Source organism: Typopeltis vanoorti, chromosome 12 (genome assembly GCF_054136105.1).
Source record: "Typopeltis vanoorti isolate ZY-2024b chromosome 12, IOZ_Tvanoo_1.0, whole genome shotgun sequence".
In the NCBI taxonomy this organism is placed as follows: Eukaryota; Metazoa; Arthropoda; class Arachnida; order Uropygi; family Thelyphonidae; genus Typopeltis; species Typopeltis vanoorti.
Window position 1 is genome coordinate 87,187,612 of NC_143560.1, and position 23,942 is coordinate 87,211,553.

Consider the following 23,942-nt stretch of genomic DNA (forward strand, 5'->3'; position numbering starts at 1 on the left):
TTCCAACATAAAAATGTGCACAAATTCACATGGAGAGAAGAGGCTAGGAATAAGAAAAGTCTCATTGACTATGTTATCGTTGATAGTGATGTTTTCTCCCTGGTGCAGGACACCAGAGTGTACAGAGGATTTGAAATTGGAAGTGATCACTATTTAGTCTTGAGCAGGATAAAATTGAATTTCATATTGAAAAGAATAACATGTAAGAAAGTTTTAAAGCGAATAAAAGTTGAGCAACTCTCAGATGTGAACTGTAGACTAAAATACAGAAATATTATTGAAAAGAAAATGAAAGAGCTTGAGAACAGGAATCAAACCTTGGAGATTCAGTGGCAAACTCTGAAGGAAACATTGATTGATTCTGCAAGAGAGGCATGTGGTGAGGTTGTCTGCAAGGATAAAAAAATCAGAACTCCCTGGTGGACACAGGAAGTTAAAGAGGCAGTGAAGGAAAAGAAGAAAGCATATCAAAAGTTCTTGGCAAATAAGTCGGCTTTTACTCTTACAGAATACAGAGACAAATGTAAGAAAGCTAAACAGTGTGTAAAACTAGCTAAACAAAAGTCATGGGAGGACTTTGGCAAGAATATAGAAAATAAATATCAAGAAGGTGGCAAAATATTCTGGAGGTTGTTGAAGAAGCTTAGGAATGGAGGAAAGAGTGCTGTAAAAGGAATTAGAGATGATAAAGGTGAAATGAAAACAGGAGTAAAAGATATCCTTGAAGTATGGAGTAATTACTTTGAAAAACTGCTAAATGAAACAAGCAGTGATGACAGCACAGTGGTAAAAAACACTGCCCAGGTATGCAGTCAGGAATACATATCCATACTTGAAGTAGAAAAAGCCATCAAAGGCTTGAAATGTGGAAAGGCAGCAGGAGTAGATGATATTCGACCAGAAATGCTGAAGTATGGTGGTATGAGAGTCTTACAGTGGCTGCACTGCATAGTTCAGAAAGCCTGGACAGAGGGACAAATTCCCGATGATTGGAGTAGAGCTCTCATAGTACCCATATATAAAAAGGGAAATAAAACTGAATGTGAGAATTACAGAGGTATTTCCCTACTGAGTGTTCCTGGCAAGATCTATGCAAGTATACTTGAGAAACGGTTGAGAAGAATTGTGGAAGAAAAGCTTGGTGAAGAACAAGCTGGATTCAGGCCAAAGAGACGCTGTCAGGATCATATCTTCACTTTACGACAAATAGTCGAGAAAGCATGGGAATATAACAAAGATCTGTATTTAAGTTTTGTCGATTTGGAAAAGGCATATGACAAGGTGCCGAGAGAGAAGCTATTCAATACGCTGCAGTTATATGGTGTCAATGGGGCATTATATCAAGCAATACTTAGTCTTTATTTGAGTTGTGAGTCAGCAGTTAGAATTGAAGGAAGTACAGGAAGATGGTTTAATGTTAAATCTGGTGTGAGAAAATGAAGGAATGTGGTATTAAACCTGATATCAAAATTGGAGATGTTAATGTCAGCTCTTTGCTTTATGCAGATGATGTTATACTTCTAAATAAATCCGCTACAAGTCTGCAAGATTCTCTGACTAAATTGAATAGCTGTTGTAATAGATATGGTATGAAGGTCAGCAATAAAAAGACAAAGACAATGAAAATAGGCAGAATCATTGAAAATGTCAACTGTGTTGTGAATGGAGAACCTGTGGAACAAGTAAAACATTTCAGCTACCTAGGCACAATTTTTACTGAAGATGGTAAACTAAATATAGAAATAGACAACAGAATCAGCAAAGCTGGTATCGTGGGAAGTCAATTGAATAAATTCATATGGAATAAGAAAGAAATTAGTCGGAACACTAAATTAGCTGTATACAAGACTGTGTTCAAACCAATTTTAACTTATGGATCTGAGAGCTGGGTCAGAAGTAAAACACTTGACCAAAGACTAGAGACTGCAGATATGAGAGTAATGAGAAAGATTAGAGGCGTGAACAGATGGCATCAATGGCAATATGATATTAAAAATGAGGATATTAGGAAAGAACTTGACATTGTCAGCATCCAGGAATGCGTTAGCAGAGCTAATCTCAGATGGTATGGTCACTTAAATAGAATGGGAGAGGAAAGATTAGCAAAACAAGTGTTCTCTGCCAGGTTGGCAGGAAAACGACCCAGAGGAAGACCAAGATATAGGTGGATTGATACGGTACAAAGTGCCTTAGATGATAGAAATATAAGATCTGATAATGTTGGAGTCTTGACAAGTAACAGACTGATTTGGAGGAAAATTGTAGATAGGAAGTTAGTAATGATGTAATTTTTTCATGTAGTACTGTCATATCCTGTACACCCCTTGAGGGTACATGGCAGGAATTTGATGATGATGATGATGAAGAAATGCAGACAGTTAAGTTCTTGAGAAACAATTGTACCTTAATGGAGAAAGAAAAATGAGGAAGTCAGTAAGTTTTGATTACCTGGGAGCCATTATTAATGTGAATAATTGCTATTTAGACATCAGAAGATTAGGAATGGCTAAAACAACAGTCAGAAACTTGTCTAAAATCTGGAAAGATGGATCTGTCTCCATGGGAACAAAGTTGAGGATTTTGGATGCAGTTGTTTTTCCAACAGTAACTTATGGATGTGAGACTTGGAACCTAAAGAAGTCAGATAAGAAAAGGATAGCAGCTTTTGAGATGTGGGTTACAGAAGGCTGTTGTGGATATCATATACTGAAAGGGGTACAAATTAATGGGTGTTAGAAAAGATCAGTAGAACTTTAAGGCTGCTTAAGGATATTGACAGAAGACTGTTAAAATATTTTGGACACATGGAAAGGATAGGAGGAGGACTTCTCAGAACAGTAATAGAAAGAAGTAAAGTTCCTGGAAAAAGAGGAAGGGGTAGGTGGATGGTGTGTGTGTGTGTGTGTGTGTGTGTGTGTGTGTGTGTGTGTGTGTGTGTGGAGTGACTGATCTTCAGAAAGTTGAAGCTCCAGAAAAGCATATAACAGGACTATACGATGAGGACTGGTGTAGCACATCATAAGTGACCATATGGCATCTGTGGATGTCCAATGAACAGATGATGATGATGACACAGGATTCATAGATTTAAAAAAAGGAGCCTATCATTTTTTCCCCCAAGATTCCTGTAGGAGATAGAAGATTGGCTATAGTTTTGAAGTAGCTACCTGGATTACATTATTTTATAATGTTACTGGAAGTGTCATAGGGGACAGTTGAATTCTCAACAATTAAAACAATAATGCCAGCCAAGTAGACTTATAAATACAGCTGATCTCTTACTGTCTCACTACATACTTTTCCTTTTAATTAAAATAATTTGTCTTGAAATTTAACAAATGAGGTGCATGCAACCTCTAGAGGATTATGCAGATGAAAAATTCTGTCTTCAATTTGGTTGTCTGATTATGCTCAGTCCTTAAGTAACATAAGAAACAGTTATATTCCAGAATTAGTTGGAATCATTTAAATGAAACAGTTATATTTCAAATTTTATAAAAATTAGTCCATGATTTAATCTGTAGAGATGTCTTAGATGAGGAGAAAAACAATAATGCTATTGGACTTTACTAATTTTGAAGTACTTTAATTTTTCATTAATGGAATTTGATACTTAAAATTTTGTGTTGTGTCCTGTTTAATATTCTCTCTAATAAAACTAATGGATCACTAATAGTCATCCTGAATTACAACATATTTAGTTTTAGTCTTCACAATTCTTGTAATAAGATTGTCTAACTTTTTAGCACTTTGGCTTAAAGGTCACTCTTGATCACTTTTGCTAATTAATCTGTACTAGCTGGTCTGAGTAACCAAGTAGATAGCATTTTTGCTTAGCATCCAATTGAATTTGATTTGGTAGATGTTTATTTTGTGTCTTAGAGTGACATTTTTATCACTTTACCATCACATGTTTGTGGGAAGTCTGAAGCTGCTTGTGGAAATTGTGGAGTATCTGATAGCTTGCATTCAGATGCACCACATTTTATAGATTACTTTCTAACTTTCATAAATTAGCTGACTTATGTATTCACTTTTCTTTTCATCCACAAAGAGGATAAAAATTATGTAAATAAATCATTTTACAAAAGTTTGAAGTTGTTATTAAAACAGTTTGTACCTTTAGTTTCTTACAATATATGGCTAAATTTCAGCAATGTGTCATAATGGCGATCGTGAAAATGCAAAAAATGCATAGTTTTCAAGTTCAAAGAACTGCTTTTAAATTTGGCCAGCAAATATCAAGAAATTGTCATTCTTTTACTTAAATAGGCTGAAGGTGCATAAAAAAAACTATTTTTCTTACTTGCTTATTTTACACATTTCATCCTACCCATATAAGGCAGGTACTGTTTAGTTTAACCGGAAATAAAATGTATATATGCACAAGCATTAAGGAAAGTGCATGATAGCAACAGCTGTTGAAGTTGTTTTGGTATGTTTCATTGTTGTGAAATTGTTGTGAATATTGGAATGAGAATGTGGTTTCTCTTTTTTAGAGAGGAGAAAAATAAAGTTAAAGAAACTGATTCAGAGACCTGTAGCTTTTATTTTGAAAATATTTTTCTTTCATATGGTGAATGAACACCAGAAGATAAAAGTCTAAAAGAATTCCTGTAATATTGTTTTAAAAGGATAAAAAAGTAGTACGGTTTGTATTGTGTGTTTTTTTTTAGTAATTTAATGTACTTGTTTTCTTCACCATGCATTTCCAGTCATTAGACAAAACCAAAGATAGAACATTTATTTATTGCACGACAGAAAGTTATGTTTTCTCCTAATACTGCAGGCAACTATATTCATACAGAAAAGAGAACTGATATAATTAGTAATGAAAGGATTATTTAGTTAACTGTGAAACCAGTGGTTTATTCTAAGTGTTTTCCTCCTTGCATATAATTTTCTGAAGCAGGGTAAATTTTTCTGATTAAGTGTTTAGTGTGAAGCCTACTGAGGTAGGACAGAGATACTTCTTCCTGTTTAAGAAATGAATTATTTGGAAAGGGTGTTATATTCCTTTTATATCACTCTAATTCAGAGGCATGTAATGCCTTTGAATTAGAGTGATATAAATTAGAAAACTTTTTTTTTTTTAATTCCTGAAATTAAATCTAAATGTGTGGATGATATGTGTAGAAGGTATGAGAAAGCTGTTTGCTGCAGATGTCAGCATTGGAGTTGAGCACAGTAACGTGTGAAGCTGGATAGATTGTTGATGAGAAGGGGAGGAGGAGAGTGTGTGTAGCCAGTCAGGAAAATGAATACTAACTTGTGGGACTGTAAATGTAAGCTACCATGTTTGCTTTCTCAATGTTAGTTTCACAGGATAAACATTAGTCATAGCATTAACAGAGCTTATAAATTGACCAGATATGCAAATCACCAAGCAACCAGCACAGAATTTTTCAAGCATTGAAGATATGTATTGGCAATGTTTCTCATAAGAAATGTCATAGCTCATTGTTTGAAAGAATTCTATGCCAGTGGACGACCAGGGCAGCAGTTGACTAGAAGAATCTATATATTGTGGTCCGTTAGTCTATTAATGGTCCTATTAATTTACCAGGAGATTGGTTCAGAATTATTCTAATAGTTGGAAATTTTTTCGACTTGAAGAAGTTTTCACACCAGTATATCTTATTATTTAAATTGTATTATATATTATTGAGATAATGTGCCATTTCTTGATTTTTTAAAGGATTTCAAGTGCCTATCAGAAGTGATACTAATCATCCCAGTGGGATGAAACAGTGTCATTTTGTTTTTTCTTCAGAGAAACAGCAAATTATCAAGTTACTCACAGTCTGACTCTCTTTTCGGATCTGTTGATTTTCAAGTAGTGTGAGGGGATGGAATTCCCTTAGTAAGTTCATTTTTTTAACCTCTTCAGCATTTGTGTTCACTGCCAACTAATATTATTCTTGGATTTTTTTTAATTGATTCCCTAAATGCATATAGGGAATTTTTGAATATTACTGCTGATGTTATTTAGTTTAAAATAGCATTGCTTCTATTAAGATTTGGGTTTAGTAGTTAGTGATAATCAATCAGTTTACCAATACAGTATTTGCTTTCATATGAGTTGAGTGATTATACTGATTTTATGAATATTAATAAAAGAAAATAAAGTAAATAAAATATAGAGGTATTTTACATACCTCTACATTTCATTCTGCAAAAATTGAAATGATTATTTTTGAATAGGTCAAATATACATATGACATGTTTTGTCACTTGAGACCAGGGGTAAGTGTCATGGCATTGTATGGTACCTTACATCAGCAACGTAGAATGGCTATCTATGATGAATTCTGCAGGAAGAATCATGTAGTTCTCATTGCAACCGATATTGCAGGAAGAGGGTTAGGTAAGGAATGATTGCAGATTTCCACTTTACTTTTTTTTTTTCTAAAATACAGACTTGTGAAGTGTAAAGAAATGAGTAAATAAATATCTTAGGAATCATAAAATAAAATTTTGCTTTTCATTAAGTATTTAAACCATTCAATAATCATATTATACAAGTACGCTCTACTATTCATCAATTCAAAGTCATGTCATCTATTTAGACACTACTAGTTTAGTGCTTTGGCTAATTTCTGTCTTATTCCATATAGATCTATTCAACTGACTTCCAACTATACCAGCTATACATCATTACATATTTTCTGTTGTTGGATCCTGCTTCTTTGAATTATCCATCAATATATCATTATCATCTATTTCCTGATATTTACCTTTAGCAGTTGTAGAGGACACTGTTACACCCTGATAACTTAACAATGTGAAAATTTTAGTTATCATGATGTAACAAGTGAAGAATTAAAAATCCTGTATATATAAAAGAAAAAAAAATATGCTTGCATCCAAGTGAAAAATATATCTGAAATTGTTTGTTGAACTAAATAAAAAAAAAAAAAGGAAGCAAATTTTATTACAGTTGTGATATGATAAAATAAGGTTAAGTAAAGCAAAGATTAGTCATGGGATTTTGTATGCGAGAAGCTAGTTTTTACACTTGAAATGAGAGATTAAAGATTCGAGCTAATTCTTAGAAATTTTGGAAAGGGGATTAATTTAGTATAGATGATATAGAGGTTAGCTTAAACAAGAACCAAAGCTCAAGGTCATAATTCCCGAATTGAGACTTCGTCGTGTGTCAGTCATGCGCACACGGGACCGCATTGTTTTGGCAGAAAAACGCCACTCTAATTGGTCAGTGAAATCGACTCCAGTAAGGTGGAAAGAAAAGAAATTGAAGAAGGTGCTGGTAGGGGGTAATCGTATAAAAAGGGTTAGGACCCCCCCCCCCCCAAAAAAAAAAGGCTGTTTTCCTCAGAGTTTTCTTCACAAGGTATAGGTCTCACGCAGTTTTCCTTAGTGGCAGGTTAGGAGTTTTTTCCTTTCGACACAATAAGGAAACAAAGTGTGTGAGATTTCGATTCCATGTTCCTATTGTAAGAAATGAGGGACACCATTTAGTTAAAAAGAAAGAAGATAATGTCAGTGTGTTTCATCGTCCAGAAGGTTTTGCTGCCAGTTTGAGCAGAAATCAAGTTTTCTGCATGTTTTCCTTTCAGTGTCTAATTAGGATTTGCTTGATAATCTTTTTGTAGTTGCTGCAGTATTTGTTGAATGGAATGTGGAGTTTTGGTTTCAAGTCACTTGCAGTATGTTGAATTCTTCTGTCGAGTTATTTTGACATGTTGATGGAAAACCAAGATTTGGATAATGGACTTAGTGATGGAATAGGTAGTCAATTCATTCATTCCTGTAAACATTATTTCAGTTATTTAGTTGAAGCAGGTTTTTGAATCATAAGAATGAAAACAGCAGTCATCCCAGGGAAAGGAGTAGAAATTATGCAAGTAAAAAATTTACTTTCACACCCTTCTTCATCATCACACTCTTACACAAATTCCAGGGATGGCCTCTGTTTCTTCTCATGTCACCTCTACTCTTTCTGTGATCCCTTCTGTATTAATCTGATAAAATTCCCTCATTGACTTATCCTGTTCATGGGGCTGGTTTTCCTCTTCTGGGGGATGAAATAACCCAAATTTCCAGGTGGGAAAAAAAAAAACCCTACCTCCATATGAGACTGGCTAATTCACCTTTAGTCAAAAGAGACCAGATCGAGGTTCCTCACATCTTGGACAGGAATTGAACCCAGGTCTTACCAAAGGGCTTCATCTATACTGACTGAGCTACGGAAGCTCCTGAAAGGAATTAACATCAGCAAACAACCGAAGATCCCTAGTCAGTTCACATGAAATAACATTAATAAATAAGTTAAACACAGGGGCACACCACTGTTACCCTCCTTTTTTGAGACACTACTCCATCATATGCAACTTGGTGGTATCATACAGACAGCCAATCTCTAATCCATCTGACCAGTATAATATTCATTTAAATCTTCTGCAGCTTGTAAACAACTTATCTTGAGGCAACCTGTCAAATGCTTTAGCAAAGTGCTAGAATATATGTATATCTGTATAGGAATCTCCCTTATCCAACTCATTCATCAGCTTATGATGCAGGTAGATTGATATAACAAAACCTACCCTTTACAAATCCATACTGATTATCATAAAGAATCTTTTTGTCCATCAATGCAATTCTGTATTCAATTCCTAACCAACTTCTTCATTACCTACAACTATAGATATACAGACTGTTCTATAATTGGAAACAGAAGTGAAAAGTTTCACTCGCCATCGCAACGTAACTGGAGATATTGACATGTCGGAACTTTTTAAGCTTTCAGAACAGGCGACTGAAAGTATTACAGTTCAAAACTGGGGAAAATATCTTTCATGGCACCTCATTGGAAAATATGTATTGGGACAGAGACGGAATTATTGAAGAATTATGTGAACCTTTGGTGATCAGTTTAAGTGAAAGTGATGACGATTTGGACACCGATTCAGATGACTATGAAGATTAAAAGGATTTGATAATGGTATTTTTTTCCAACCTTTTTTTGCATGGGTTTGTTAAAAGAGTCACAACAAGTCATAAATAATTAATTGGTTTAGGACATTAAAGTGTCTCAGTTCTCTCAAGTGTAAGTTTAGAATATCTAAATTCATTTGAAAAAATTTCTATTTTTCATTATAATTATTTTTATTTAATAGAAAACTTCCTTAAAAATAAACTTAGTTAAATTTTTGTTTTATGCTCTACCTTTTTTAATTTTGTTAATGCTCGACGCACATTTTTCCAACTGTTATACAAGCAAAATAGTTACACTTTAAAAACTACAATGTTTGTAAAAGAAAAGCTAAATTTTCCGACCTGTAATAATAAACAAACACATCCCAGAAGACAAATTGATTACCCTATTATCGGAATGGATTCTCCTTTTTCTGAAATGCGCAGAAGTGTCGAGGGACCTCTAATCAGTGGGCGAACTATAACAGAAACTTTATAGTCAGCTAGCATCAATATATTGGGTTGATGGGCTCTGAAGAAATCATATTGTCAGAAAATAAGAATTGATAAGGCAGAATCAGACAAGAAATGTATAGCTGTATATCAAGAGTTAAGTGAATACATAGAATAGGAGTGAAACAAATTAACACTGAAATCAAGCAAAGCAGTGTTAGAAAATATGTTATGAAGGAGGTACAAGACAGTCAGTGGTGATCTGACGCATGGAAGAGTATGAAGTACAGGCTAGAAAAGTGACAAGCATGGTAAAGAAAGAAAAAGTGCAGGAGACTGGTCAGTCAGTCAGACCAAGGATAATTCAAGGGAATTCTTCTACTACATGGCAAGCAAGAGGAAGATTAATTATGGCAGGCTGACATGATAGATAGTTATGGTAGCAGAGTGACCACTGCAAAAGAAGTAGTGGAGTTATTTAATAACCCCTTCATTAATGTATATCACAATGGTGTAAATGACACTGCACAGCGTGTAGAAAAGAGGATTAGAGAAAATAAGAAAATTGTAGAAAATTAGAGTTGAGGGAATAAGAAGTATGTCAGATATTATCATCATCATCAAATTCCTGTTATGTATCCTCAAGGGGTGTACAGGATATGATAGTACTGCATGAAAAATTTACATCATTACTAATTTCCTATCTACAATTTTCCTCCAAATCAGTCTATTACTTGTCAAGACACCAATATTATCATTATCAGATCTTATATTTCTATCGTCTAAGGCGCACTGTACCGTATCAATCCACCTATATCTTGGTCTTCCTCTGGGTCGTTTTCCTGCTAACCTGGCAGAGAACACTTGTTTGGCTAATTTTTACTCGCCCATTCTGTTTAAATGACCATACCACCTGAGATTAGCTCTGCTAACGCACTCCTGGATGCCGACAATGTCAAGTTCTTTCCTAATATTCTCGTTTTTAATATGATATTGCCATTGATGCTATCTGTTCATGCCTCTAATCTTTCTCAGGACTCTCATATTTGCGGTCTCTAGTCTTTGGTCAAATGTTTTACTTCTCACCCAGCTCTCAGATTGATAAGTTAAAACTGGTTTGAACACTGTCTTGTATACAGCTAATTTAGTGTTCCTACTAATTTCTCTCTTATTCCATATGAATTATTCAATTAGTCTTTGGTCAAGTGTTTTACTTCTCAAACAGCATCCATAAGTTAAAACTAGTTTGAACACTGCTTGTATACAGCTAATTTAGTGTTCCGACTAATTTCTCTCTTATTCCATATGAATTTATTCAATTGACTTCCCACCATACCAGCTTTGCTGATTCTGTTGTCTATTTCTATATTTAATTTACCATCTTCACTAAAAATCGTGCCTAAGTAGCTGAAATGTTTTACTTGTTCAACAGGTTCTCCGCTCACAACATAGTTGACATTTTCTACAATTCAACCTATTTTCATTGTCTTTGCATTTTTAATGCTGACCTTCATACCATATCTATTACAACAGTTATTCAATTTAGTCAGAGAATCTTGCAGACTTGTAGCAGATTTATTTAGTAGTATAACATCATCCGCATAAAGCAAAGAGCCGATATTAACATCTCCAATTTTGATATCATGTTTAATCAAACTTTCCTTCATAATGTGATCCATATAGATAATGAATAACAGAGGGGATAATGTACATTCTTGTCTCACACCAGATTTAACATTAAACCATCTTCCTGTACTTCCTTCATTTCTAACTGCTGACTTACAACTCAAATAAAGACTAAGTATTGCTTGATATAATGCTCCATTGACACCATATAACTGTAGCGTATTGAATAGCTTCTCTCTTGGCACCTTGTCATGTGCCTTTTCCAAATCGACAAAACTTAAATACAGATCTTTGTTATATTCCCATGCTTTCTCGACTATTTGTCGTAAAGCGAAGATCTGATCCTGACAGCCTCTATTTGGCCTGAATCCAGCTTGTTCTTCACCAAGCTTTTCTTCCACAATTCTTCTCAACCGTTTTATAAGTATACTTGCATAGATCTTGCCAGGAACACTCAGTAGGGAAATACCTCTGTAATTCTCACATTCAGTTTTATTTCTCTTTTTATATATGGGTACTATGAGAGCTCTACTCCAATCATCAGGAATTCGTTCCCCTGTCCAGGCTTACTGAACTATGCAGTGCAGCCACTGTAAGAGTTTTATACCACCATACTTCAGCATTTCTGGTCGAATATTATCTACTCTTGCTGCCTTTCCCCATTTTAAGCCTTTGATGGCTTTTTCTACCTCAAGTGTGGATATCTGTTCCTGACCGCATGCCTGGTCAGTTTTTTTTACCACTTTGCTGTCATCACTGCTTGTTTCATTTAGCAGTTTTCAAAGTAATTACTCCATACTTCAAGGATATCTTTTTCTTCCGTTTTCATGTCACCTTTATCATCTATAACTCCTTTTACAGCCCTCATTCCTCCATTCCTAAGCTTCTTTAACAACCTCCAGAATATTTTGCCACCTTCTTGATATTTATTTTCTATATTCTTGCCAAAATCCTCCCATGACTTTTGTTTAGCCAGTTTTATACAGTGTTTAGCTTTCTTACATTTGTCTCTGTATTCTTTAAGAGCACAAGCTGATTTATTTGCCAGGAACTTTTGATATGCTTTCTTCTTTTCCTTCACTGCCTCTTTATCTTTCTGTGTCCACCATGGACTTTTGATTTTTCTATCCTTGCAGACAATCTCACCACATGCCTATCTGGCTGGGTCCATCAATGTTTTCTTCACGGCTTGCCACTGAATCTCCAAGGTTTGGTTCCTGTTCTCAAACTCTTTCATTTTTTATTGAATAATCATTGTGTATTTTAGTCTACAGTTTACATCTTAGAGCTGCTCAACTTTTATTCACTTTAAAACTTTCTTACATGTTATTCTTTTCTATATGAAATTCAATTTAATCCTGCTCAAGACTAAATGGTGATCACTTCCAATTTCAAATCCTCTGTACACTCTGGTGTCCTGTACCAGGGAGAAAACATCACTATCAACAATAATATAGTCAATGAGACTTTTCTTATTCCTTGCCTCTTCTCTCTATATGAATTTGATTTGTGCACATTTTTATGTTAGAACATGGTGTTAGTAATAACCAGTCCATGTCCTAAGCAGAAATTCAACAGATATTTGCTATTATTATTAGCTTTGCTCTTTTCTCCAAATTTTCCCAAAATATTTTTGTATGTCTTACAATCATTTCCTACTCTACTATTTAGATCCCCAGCAAGGACCAACTTTTGCTTTTTCATTGTGTCAGTTGCTTTTTCTAAAGCATCAAAAAATTCTTCCACTTCTAACTTAGTAGTCCTTTTGTGGCACCATAGGCACAAATAAGTTTCAGTGTCCAGTTCCCCATTCTCATATTTGCCCACATTACTCTACTTGAGACTGACTTCCATTCAAGAAGATTAGCCTCATATTTTGTGTTGAATATTATGGCTACACCTTCTTTTCCTTGATTGTCATTGCCTGAATATAACATTTTGTATTTATTGCTCAGAAAGATCTCACCATTTTTTGTCTTTTTTGTTTCAGTAATCCCTATTACGTTGATCTCCTACTTATCTAATTCCTCAGCTAGCTCCATTTCTTTGCCATTCAGGCTTCTTATGTTGATAGTACCGATTTTTAACTCTGGTGATGTTGAGTTGGGGTTTGTTTTCAGATTTGTTCCAGTAGCTGACTTTTCACTGTTCGTCCTGGTTCCTTGGCAAAAACAACGGGGGCTTTGTTTAACCAGGCAACGCTCCAATCAGCATGAAATTTTGTCATGTTGTACCATCATCATTGTGGTTCTCAGTAAGATCTGCAAAATACACTTCTACAACTGCAATCATCTGTTGATTCGAAGAAAAATGCTGACCATGAAAGAAGATTTTTAGTTTTGGGAAGAGATAGAAGTCAGAGGGAGCCAAATCTGGGGAATAGGAAGGATGTTCTAACAGTTCATAGTGCAGATCTTTTAATTTTCCCATTGCGAAATCACTTTTGTGGGTTGGTGCATTGTCCTGATGGAAGATGATTTGTCTTCTGCAAACCAGGTCTTTTCTCGGCAATTTTTTTTGTCTAGTCTGGTTAAAAGATCAGAATAATATTCCCTGGTTATTGTTTTACCCTTTCAAGATAATTAATAAACAAAATGCTTTTAGCATCCCAAAACACCAATGCCATAACCTTTCCTGATGTTGGAACCAACTTTGTTTTCTTTGGCACTGAACAACGGGCCTCTGTCCACTGTTTTGATTGCTGTTTGGATTCTGGTGTGTAATGGTGAATCCAAGTCTCATCCATAGTAATCAATCAATGCACAAAATCAGTTTTATTCTTGTTCTTGCTCCAAGCACTGTTCAGAGATTTTCATGCAAGTGCGTTTTTGATCTGCTGTGCCCATCTTGCGCAAAGCTTTTTCATTTGCAATTCTTCATGCAAAATATATTCTAAATGTTCTTTTGAAATGCCTATTATCTCGACAATTTCATGCACTTTGACTTGCTGGTTATCCAATACCATATCGTACACTGATTAATGATATCTGGTGTTATTACACTTTTTGGACGTCCTTCATGTGGATCATCTTCAAGGCTGGTACGGCCGCATTTAAACTAGGCATCTCATTTCTTAATTGTCGAAAACAAAGGAGAAGAGTGCCCATAAACTTTTATGAACTTCGAATGAATTTCTTTTGGTGTTAAACCTTCTTTTACAAAGAATTTTATAACCGCATGATACCCAATTTTATCCATTTCAAGGGATACAGACAACACTTTGGCTTCCGTCAGCTGTATTAAAAAAAACTACTTGATAGGATGACTCGCAATTTCACATGGATACTTATGACCGATGTTTTCTTAGAAGAAAAAAATCTTGCCAGTAGTGTTGCCATTTATGGTCAAGGCCAAGAACTTTTCAGATCACCCATGTATATAGGTTGCATGTGGGTTATCTAGATTCTTAGAATTACTAATCCATCTTTCTTGTTGAGATTAGGAAGATGTATCAGTATTCATAAGCTTCCTTAAATTTTCTTTTAAACCAGGTTTTGGTGTGATGCAGGGACTTGGTGCCAGTTGATTCTGTAATGTGTTTGAAGTGCATGATCTGACAGGCCTGTTTTACCAGAAATAACAAAGACATTGTCATTACCAATGCAGACATTTTTTTTAAAGTATTCTTAAAAAAAATTAACCAATTGGTATCCGACCACAGTATGTACTAATTGGTTAACTACAATCTTCTAACCACATCAAAAAGGAAATGGTCAGAGGAAACAATTAAAAAGCAGTATCAGGATTAAGCCTGCACTCCCAGAATTTATGGCCTGCTAAGAATATGCAAAACAAATACACCACTATGACCGATAGTGGAAGGAATCGACACCCCAATTATCACTTAGCCAAGAAACTAGCAGCTACAATCAAGGAGCAAGTAGGTTATTCCACCACCTACATAAAAATACACAACTCTTTTATTTGAAAGAATGCAGAAAATGCACAGAGTTTTTTTTTTGATAAATTTGACTTTAAAAATAACTTGTAATGACATTTAAGAATATCCTCCTTATTCAAACATACCTACTTTATTACAAAGACAATTAGATGATGTTATATGACGTCTTTTTCTGGTAATGTAGATTTTCTCTTCAATGGTTGTTAGATTCTACTGTAATATTTTATGGTCGTGTCTGCTGCACCATTGTAAAATTTTTCTTACTTATTGTCTTGTATCTTATATTGAACCGCACCATAGTTAACCTTATACGTGTTGTGTCATAACTAATTCTATGCTATTTTACTCTTAATTTAACTTTAATCTGCTTAACATACATCTCACTGTTAATTGTGCTTAATCTTATTCCCTGTTCTACGATAACTTGATAAAGAGTTGGTAACCTGTATATCTACACTATACAGGTTACCAACTCTCACACTAATCAATCAGAAAAATTTATTTGATTAACGACTGCGCCATTCTAATTGAATTTTATGTAGTTTGAGAATTAAGGTAAGGAACACAGGCAAGATCATAGTTAATACACATAATTTCCTATAGCAAGTCGTGCCGATTTTTCAATATATAGTGCACACAGGTTCACTAATTTTTTAGAGATAGTGCATTGGCAATTGATCAGGCAAGGTAGTTAAACAAACAAAACATTTTATTTTAAGCTAGTAAGAAAGTACAATACACACATCTAAGAGGAGAGGAGGTCTCTCTCTCTCTCTCTCAGCTTATTCAAGTACACAGTGTCTACAACATAGAATTTAGAACTTTGCACATAACAATTACTTATTCCCATTACAATGCTAACCTATCTATAATAAGCATGTGGTAATTCCCTAAGTTACACCTTAACGTAATTCCTTCCATTATATGTTCAAATTTACAGTCAATTTACCCTTTTTTGTAACCATAACTCATTATTTAACATTTCGCTAACAAATACATCCTCATTACGCACACTAATTCCAATTGTACCTTTATAAAACATTAACAAATTTGTGCTTACTTACAGTAGCCTTTTACATACACAGTTCAAACAATTGAACAAACTTCAGATATGTCCTCATCATGGGTTACAATCGTTGCTTGGACGAAATGGTGGTTCTCACTCTGGGAATTGCCGGACAAGGTTGGAGTGATTCTTCTGTTGGTACTGCCACTGCAATTTCCCATTGATAACTGTAAAGGAACTGCCAAAGTCTCTGTTATGACTGTGGGAAGGCACTCTCCTAGCACATCCATACATTCAAACAGGAGCTTCATTCGACAACGGCCTCGCCTCCACACACCTGGAATTCCTCAAAAAAAATTGAAAAGTTTTTGTTGTTGTGTCACAGTCCTCTTAAATATTCTTCTCTAATCCCTTGTTACTGCGTTATAGTTTCCAGGATTACCCGCCAACATGATGACGTCACTTAGGCACCCTTCGTTCGTGGGTGCATATTTTTATGTTTGCAAGACTTTGCGAATGTTTGTTTTTCCTTAGTCATCGTTCTAATCCGTCTTACGTACAACTCAACGGGCATTAAATTATGCATTTTTTACAGTAAAATTATAACATTCATTTTATTACAACATAAATTCTATTTTATATATGTTTGGAAACCTCTGTAAAATCAAACTCGAAAAAATAATTTAATTTATCATGAGAGATTTTAAACTACTATTCTTTTTAATTAGAAAATAACATCTGCATTAATTTTCACTTAGTCATGAGAGCAGTTAATATTACTTACAAACTACTTAGATAATTAGTAGTTTTTTCCGCCTTGCAGAAATCCTCTATGTGCTCAACAGCTTTTAGTACAGTGCTTTCAGTTTTTAGTTAGAGACCTGAAAAGGGAGCTGTAAATCTCCTTCTTGGGAGAATGTTGTAATGTGCAATTTATGATTGGCTAACTATACTGAACTTGGAAATTTGAAATGTTAAAATAACTAATCTTTAGATAACTACAGTCTAGGTGCTTGTTGGCTTTTGAAGACCATTTAGTCTGTACAACCAAATCTCTACCCTATGCCCTTATATTAGTAGGCATATTAGTTACCTTGGATATATATCTCCCCCCCTCTCCCATCAACAGGCATTAAACTGCAAGGCTGGTTGAAACTATCTGAGTAAGATGTAGATATAGACGAATATCTACATCTTACTCAGATATGGCAACCACACGCCTTTAAAGAAAATATCAAAATATCTGCATTGATATCATTTTATTACAACATAGATATCTTGTTTTTAAACCCAGTGCTAGCACTGTTTAAAAAGTACCACCTAGCAGTACTTTTTAAAAACAGTACTGCTAGATGGTATATGATCATCTGGTAAGTCACCACTTTATTAATTCGATACTTGAAGTAGGTTACAAACCAAGATTGGAAAAATGAATACATTGAAAAAAATTGAAATAAATTGGATTATTCTTGTAATACAGTGCATTGTAGCTGTCTTTTGAATGTATCATTGAATATTGTTCATCTAAGGATAAATTGGAATGGTTTTTCCTTAGATAAACCATTCCAATTTCAGAATAGACATCATACTAGAAATCTTCATTATTATGATTGAAAAAAAAAAATTATTTTCTCAGCACTGAGCAGAAAATTATGAAGGAAAACATGCTTATAAAAGTGTTAAGTTGAGATATTAGTAGAAGTTGAAACAGTATGAGTACCACTTTTTTTTTATATATGTTTGAAAGGAAGAAATGGAATCTTTTGGACATTTCTTTTTACTTTCTTTTGAAATCAAGGAGGTAATTTTTTAAAAATTCTCTGTTCATGTTTTATTATATATACAGTCCAATTTTGTTATAATGATCATAGTTGTAATGAGCAAAATAGTTTAATTTATGCATGCTCCCATATTACTGCTCACTATTATAACAAGCTTACTACATGGATATACCAACAGATTTTGGTAACTATGTAAACATTCTTAATTGCTCAGGTAGTTCTTGAAATAGAGAAAAGTGAAAGGAGTGACTTAGCTTTTATTATCACGTGCATCAGATTACTAGCCAGATTATAACCTAATTCCAACTTACTGTACCTACTTCTCCTGTGTCTAAGTCTCCTCCTCCCTCACTTTATCCAAACACTGTGATGACCATAAAATCCATTTAAAATGTGTACTGATTTTCGTAACTATGCAAACATTCTTAATTGCTTAGTAGTTCTCAGAATAGACAAAAATGAAGTTAGTGACTTATCTTTATGACCACCTGTATCGGATTACTAGCCAGATTATAACCTAATTTCCTCCTTGGGAAACATCTCCACTTTACCTACCTCTCTACTTTATGCAAACACTGCCAAGACTGTAAAATCAGTTAAAAACGAACTCTTCCATTGGAAACATGTCTACTAAAAGAAAGTGTCTCTTCGATCGCAAAAATGTCGAAATTATTCGTGAGTTAGACCATAGCGCAAAAAATGTTAAAGTGTGCAAAAAAGTTTTCTTTTGTCTTCTTGAACAGTATTAACATTGTGGAAGAATAAAGATGTTTACAAATTGGCACTATAAAACAATATTACTGAAACAAAAAAATTTAGAAAGTGCAAGCTGAAAAATGCTGATGGAACATTGTTTCAACAGTTCATTACACAAAGAAGTACGGATTTTCAATAGACGGTCCAGTCTTGAAGACTCAAGTGAAAAATGTACTAAACAATTTGGCTGCGATGATTTTGCACGTAACAACAGTTGGCTGGATTGACTTATTATTATTATGTGAAACCTCCAGGAAGTCCCAAGACTCATTGAGGGAAGGTACCTACTCTACAACTCTCTGTCTGCCAACTACAGCGAACCGCATCATCTACACCAATGCCATCTACTGCCCACCACCACCACCACTAGTATTATCACAGACAATCACAAACATCCATGCCCACAGTGGGATCGGAACCCGCAGCTTTTTGGCTGGAGAGCAGATATGCTTAACCACTCAGCCAACCAAGCCAGCATTTAAAAACAACAACATCATTTATGCAAAAATTATGGAAAATCTTGATCTGCAGATCTGATAATTGGCAAATGAATGAATTGACCATGTTTAGGTAGAAATCAGGAAAAAGTTTCAGTGATGAAGACATCTACAACGCTGACGAAATAGGGCTTTTTTTTTTTTTTAATTTGACGCCTGACAGTACATTCAAAATTAAATGTGTTGATGGAGAAAAAATCAAAGAATTGCTTGATGGATGAAAAATTGCTTGAACTGATAAAAAAAAACAAAAAAAGCTGTTTGATATCGAAAAATTAAAATCTCGGTGTTTCAAAAACATAAGGACCTTCCTTTGGATTACACTCTGAATGCTTGGATGACTTCAGATATTTTTCATATGCTCAAGCATATGATATGATCTGCAACAATCTGTCACAAAGAACATAAATCTTACATCCAGTACCATGAACTGGGACAGTCTGGAATAGCAGAACATTCTATCTTAACTAAACATAGTTTTTTAGAAGAAAAGAAAACTAAGCTTTTACATGGAAATAGATTCTTAACAGAGCGCTTATATAAAGAGAGTGTGAGACCTTTCTACACTGACAGAACTTAAACAGATATGATGGCCTTCTGTTATTCCCTTTATGGGAAATATATCATTTTTATGCAAATTCTTGATTATTATATTGCATTTTTTTTTTAATAATTAGGAATTTTACTGATTGTCTGTTATCCTATTAATACTGTAGTGGTGTTTTTTTGAAAATGATTATTTTATTGTAATTTTATATTGTGTTCCATTATTAACATACATACGTAGGCAAACATTTTACAGCTAATAAATTTATTTCATGGAAGTTTAAGTTTCTGTCTTTAATTGTTCTAAGTTTGTGAACTTACATACTGATATTTATTTAAGCAGTTTTTAGAAAACGTTTATACAACAAATGTACAACCCACCTATTTTCCATGAAAAGAATGTTTGTTAATGTTCGTGTGAAAGTGAAGAAAGCCTTTCACTCCGTTTTGCATGTTCTGCAAGTATAGTCTTTTCAGAAAAATTGTGATGTTTTCAGCTGTTTATAAATGTTACAGAATGAAAAAAATAAAAGTCAAAAAATAGTTTTGATCATATTTACTTTAAATGCCTGTAGAACACACAACAAAAACCACATCAAAGAAAAAAAGCAATTACAAAAAGTGTTTATGCTTTTCAGCACAATTTATTTATTCCAATCATCATAACATAATGTAACTAGTGCTTTTTTTTTTTTTTTTGGTCTACTTGTTTAGTCCATAACTTTAGAAGATTGTATTGCAATGAGTAAATATGCTACAATATTACCTTAAACTTAAAGAAATGAACACTCAGATTTGTAATAGTTACTGTATACAAGTGATTTCCTACAGTTATACAACAGTGGAACTCACCAGTATCCCATTTACTAGAAATGTTTATCATACAGGAATATCAACCTATGCATGTAACAACAGTCGAATGTAAGAAAAAATAAAGCTAAACTGCTGCTGGTAAAACTGCTAGATAACATTTGCATATCACTTGAGAATAGTCACTTTTCTACACATCTGTCTATCTCCAAAATGGCAAATACTGGTGTATTCACTATTATAAAGTTACTGCTTCAAACCAGTGTTCATCCTTATACAGGAGGGCACAATTTTTTCCTGTATGTGTGAAAAACAGTAATTTTAATATTTGGAAATTTAATATTGGAAATCACTATTGGTTTTTAAAAAATAAAATCTGTTGTAATTCATTTCTCTTTTCCCAAGATTTCCCTGCAGTTAATTGGGTTATACAATTGGATTGCCCAGAGGATGTGAATACATATATTCATAGAGCTGGTAGAACAGCAAGGTGAGGTTTTTATTTATCTGTTTATTTTGCAATGTAGGACTTTAATTCATGAAAAACAAGTTTTAAAATTTTCCACTTCTTATTTCAAGAAATAGTTTTCAAACACTGATATGTAAAGGGCTCCAAAGGAAAAGGTGAACACAACTGTAGTGAGTTATTTTTTTAATTAATATTTTTTAAATAAGAAAATTTAAACTAATGATAGGTAGGGAATTATTTATAAATTAAATACTGTGAAAAGATTTTTAAAATAACAATAAGTGTAGTGTACAATTAAGAAAGAGCTTAGATTTTGAAATATAGCATTTTAAAGTTCTTGCACCATCGAGCAGGCAAGAGAAAGAGTAATGATCATTGAGCATGCTGAAATTTTTAAAAATTGGAGTAACGTTGCATTTAAGTACATATTAACACAAAATATGCTTGTTTATTATTTTTATATTGATTCACAAAAGCTTGTTTGAATCTGTAGTGCACTAGCATTATAGAATGTTGGAGAGGAAGTATCTCAAGAGTTTCTCTAAAAACAGAAAAAGAGTCAGAGCTAGATAAGTGGAGATGACTGATGTATCCAATGCAGAGAACTGACAGTATCCAATCCTCAGCTTACCATGTTTCATCCCATTACTAGATATCAACAAGGATATTAAATTAGTTGGCTGAGTGATTAGCATATCTGCTCCAAACAACATGCTGTGGATTTAAATCCTGCTTTGGTGGATATTTGTGATTATCTTTAGATGGGAGATTTTATTGTCTTATGTGAGACCACTGCCCTGCTCATCATTGGAGGCCTGAAATGGCTTGAAAAAGTTCAGTGTTTGGTCTGTAGAGCTGGATTTCTAGACTACATAAAAATTAATTCTGGTAGATAGACTTACACATTAGTTACTCGTAACTATTATTTTTCAGAAAATAACAACGTATACTAAAATATTAATTATAATAACTTTAATTGATACTTTCCTATATTTTGACAATGTTATATTGCCATCATCAGGGATCACAGGCACTAACACTGGGCAAATGAGGCTGAAGAAAGGCAACCAAGGTCAGGCCTAGAGTCCTAAATGGTACCCCTAGTGTGCTAGATTGGATGGTCTTGGTCATTGGACTGTGAAGATTTGAGGATGAGTACTTCCCAAATTTGGGGCAGTCTCATGTACCCAAATTTGTTAAGGTTTGGAAAGTTTTTCAGGGCTGAGGCAGATTCGAGGAATAGCCTCTCATATTGTATTTGCTGCATTGTAATAGAGTGGCCTTCTTCCAGCACACTCTGTGATGAGTGTCCAAAGCATATAATGGTGGAACCAGATGTAATCCTTGTGTTCAGAAATTCTGATATTGGCTTTCTGCCTGATTGGTAACATTAGAACAGTTTGCAACTGCTAAAGATCTGGTACGTCTAGGGAATGTGGCTGGTCTTTGGTGGAGCAGATAAGGCATGCCAATTTTCTTAGAATTTTTGTTAATTTTCGGATACTATGGGCTAAACTGGCAGGACAGCCAATATCAGAATTTCCGAACACGAGGATTGCATCTGGTACCACCATTACAGCTACCCAAGACTTGGTGACCATGCTCTGGACACTTACCATAGGATATTCTGGAATAAGGCCATTCTACTACACTGCAATCTCTTGAAAATAGTAACATGGAACGTCAGAACACTTTACGAGGCAGGCAAATTAGTTAACCTACTCCAGGAATTAGAAGTGATGAAGACTGATATTGCAGGTATCAGTGAAGTGAGGTGGACAGATACTAGCATAATAAGAAGGAAAAAACACACTATAATCTACTCTGGCAGTGACTTACACCTTAATGGAGTAGTGCTTGTCCTAAGTAATAGAATTGCAAAATCTCTACAGGGATATTGGCCCATAAATGACAGAATCATAACAGCCAAAATAACTCCACAACCATTCAACCTGTATATTATCCAAGCATATGCGCCAATCCAAGACCACCCAGATGAAGAGTTGGAACAGTTTTATGAAGACATCCAAACTGCAATCTCCAGTGCTAAATCCGATGATGTTATTATAATGATGGGCAATCTAAATGCAAAAGTGGGCTCAGAAAAAATCTCATTTTGCATGGGAAACCAAGGGCTTGGAATCAGAAATGAAAGAGGTGAAAGATTAATTCAATTCTGTGAAACCAATGACCTAATAATTGTCGACACACTGTTTAAAACATCCCCCCAGAAGACTATATACCTGGAAAAGCCCTGGGGACATCTATAGAAACCAAATTGCCTATATAATAATAAGCAAAAGATTCTGAAATGCAATAACACAAACAAAAAACATATCCTGGAGCAGACATAGGATCGGACCACAACCCAGTGATTGCAAAAATCAAAATAAAACTTAAGATACCAAGCCAACCATTCATAATAGAAACTTATAATTCAGACTCATTTAACAACCAAGAAGTTAAAGACTGCTTTATAAAAGAATTCACAAAATCCCTTAACAAGTCTGACACCACAACTCACACAGAAAATAGAACACCAATTGATGAAATTAACATGAACTGGCAAACATTCAAGAATAGCATCAATGAAGCAGCCAAAAATACACTCCCACAATTAAAAAGGAATAAACCCTGGATGAATGAAAAAATACTAACATTGATGGAACAGAGAAAAAAGTTAAAGAACAAACCTGAATATAAAAGCATGAATAAAGAAATAAAAAAAGAATGCAGGAAAGCCAGAGGAATGGATTAAGAATCAATGTATAGATATAGAAAATCTTGATAGAAAACACAAAAGCAGAGAAATGTATGAAAAGATCAGAGAAATGACAAGCAGGACAAATACAGCAAATCATGCAAGTGTAATTAGAGACTCAAGAAACCATATTCTAATGGATAAAAAAGAAATCATGGAAAGGTGGATTGAATACACAAGGAAATTATATGAGCAACAAAGAAATGATATTCATGAAAGACTGATTTAGAAGGACCATCCATTTTACTCTGTGAAGTTGAAAATGCCGTCAGAAAACTAAAACCACATAAAGCTGCAGTAATAGATAACATCTTGGCAGAATGGTTGAGGGCTCTCAATGAAGGAGGACTGAAATTTCTAACAAAATTATGCAATAAAATATATGAGACTGGATTTCTA

General features: G+C 34.3%; 1 protein-coding gene across 1 annotated transcript in view; it reads left to right on the forward strand.

The window, feature by feature from the left end:
* LOC150100970 (putative ATP-dependent RNA helicase DDX10) overlaps nucleotides 1-23,942 on the forward strand; it is a 293,342-nt gene that overhangs the window by 122,431 nt on the left and 146,969 nt on the right. The window contains exons 9-10 of the mRNA XM_090401236.1: nucleotides 6,205-6,367; nucleotides 20,719-20,803. Of these exons, the coding sequence (XP_090257362.1) occupies nucleotides 6,205-6,367; nucleotides 20,719-20,803 (248 nt within the window). The remainder of the gene's footprint in view (nucleotides 1-6,204; nucleotides 6,368-20,718; nucleotides 20,804-23,942) is intronic.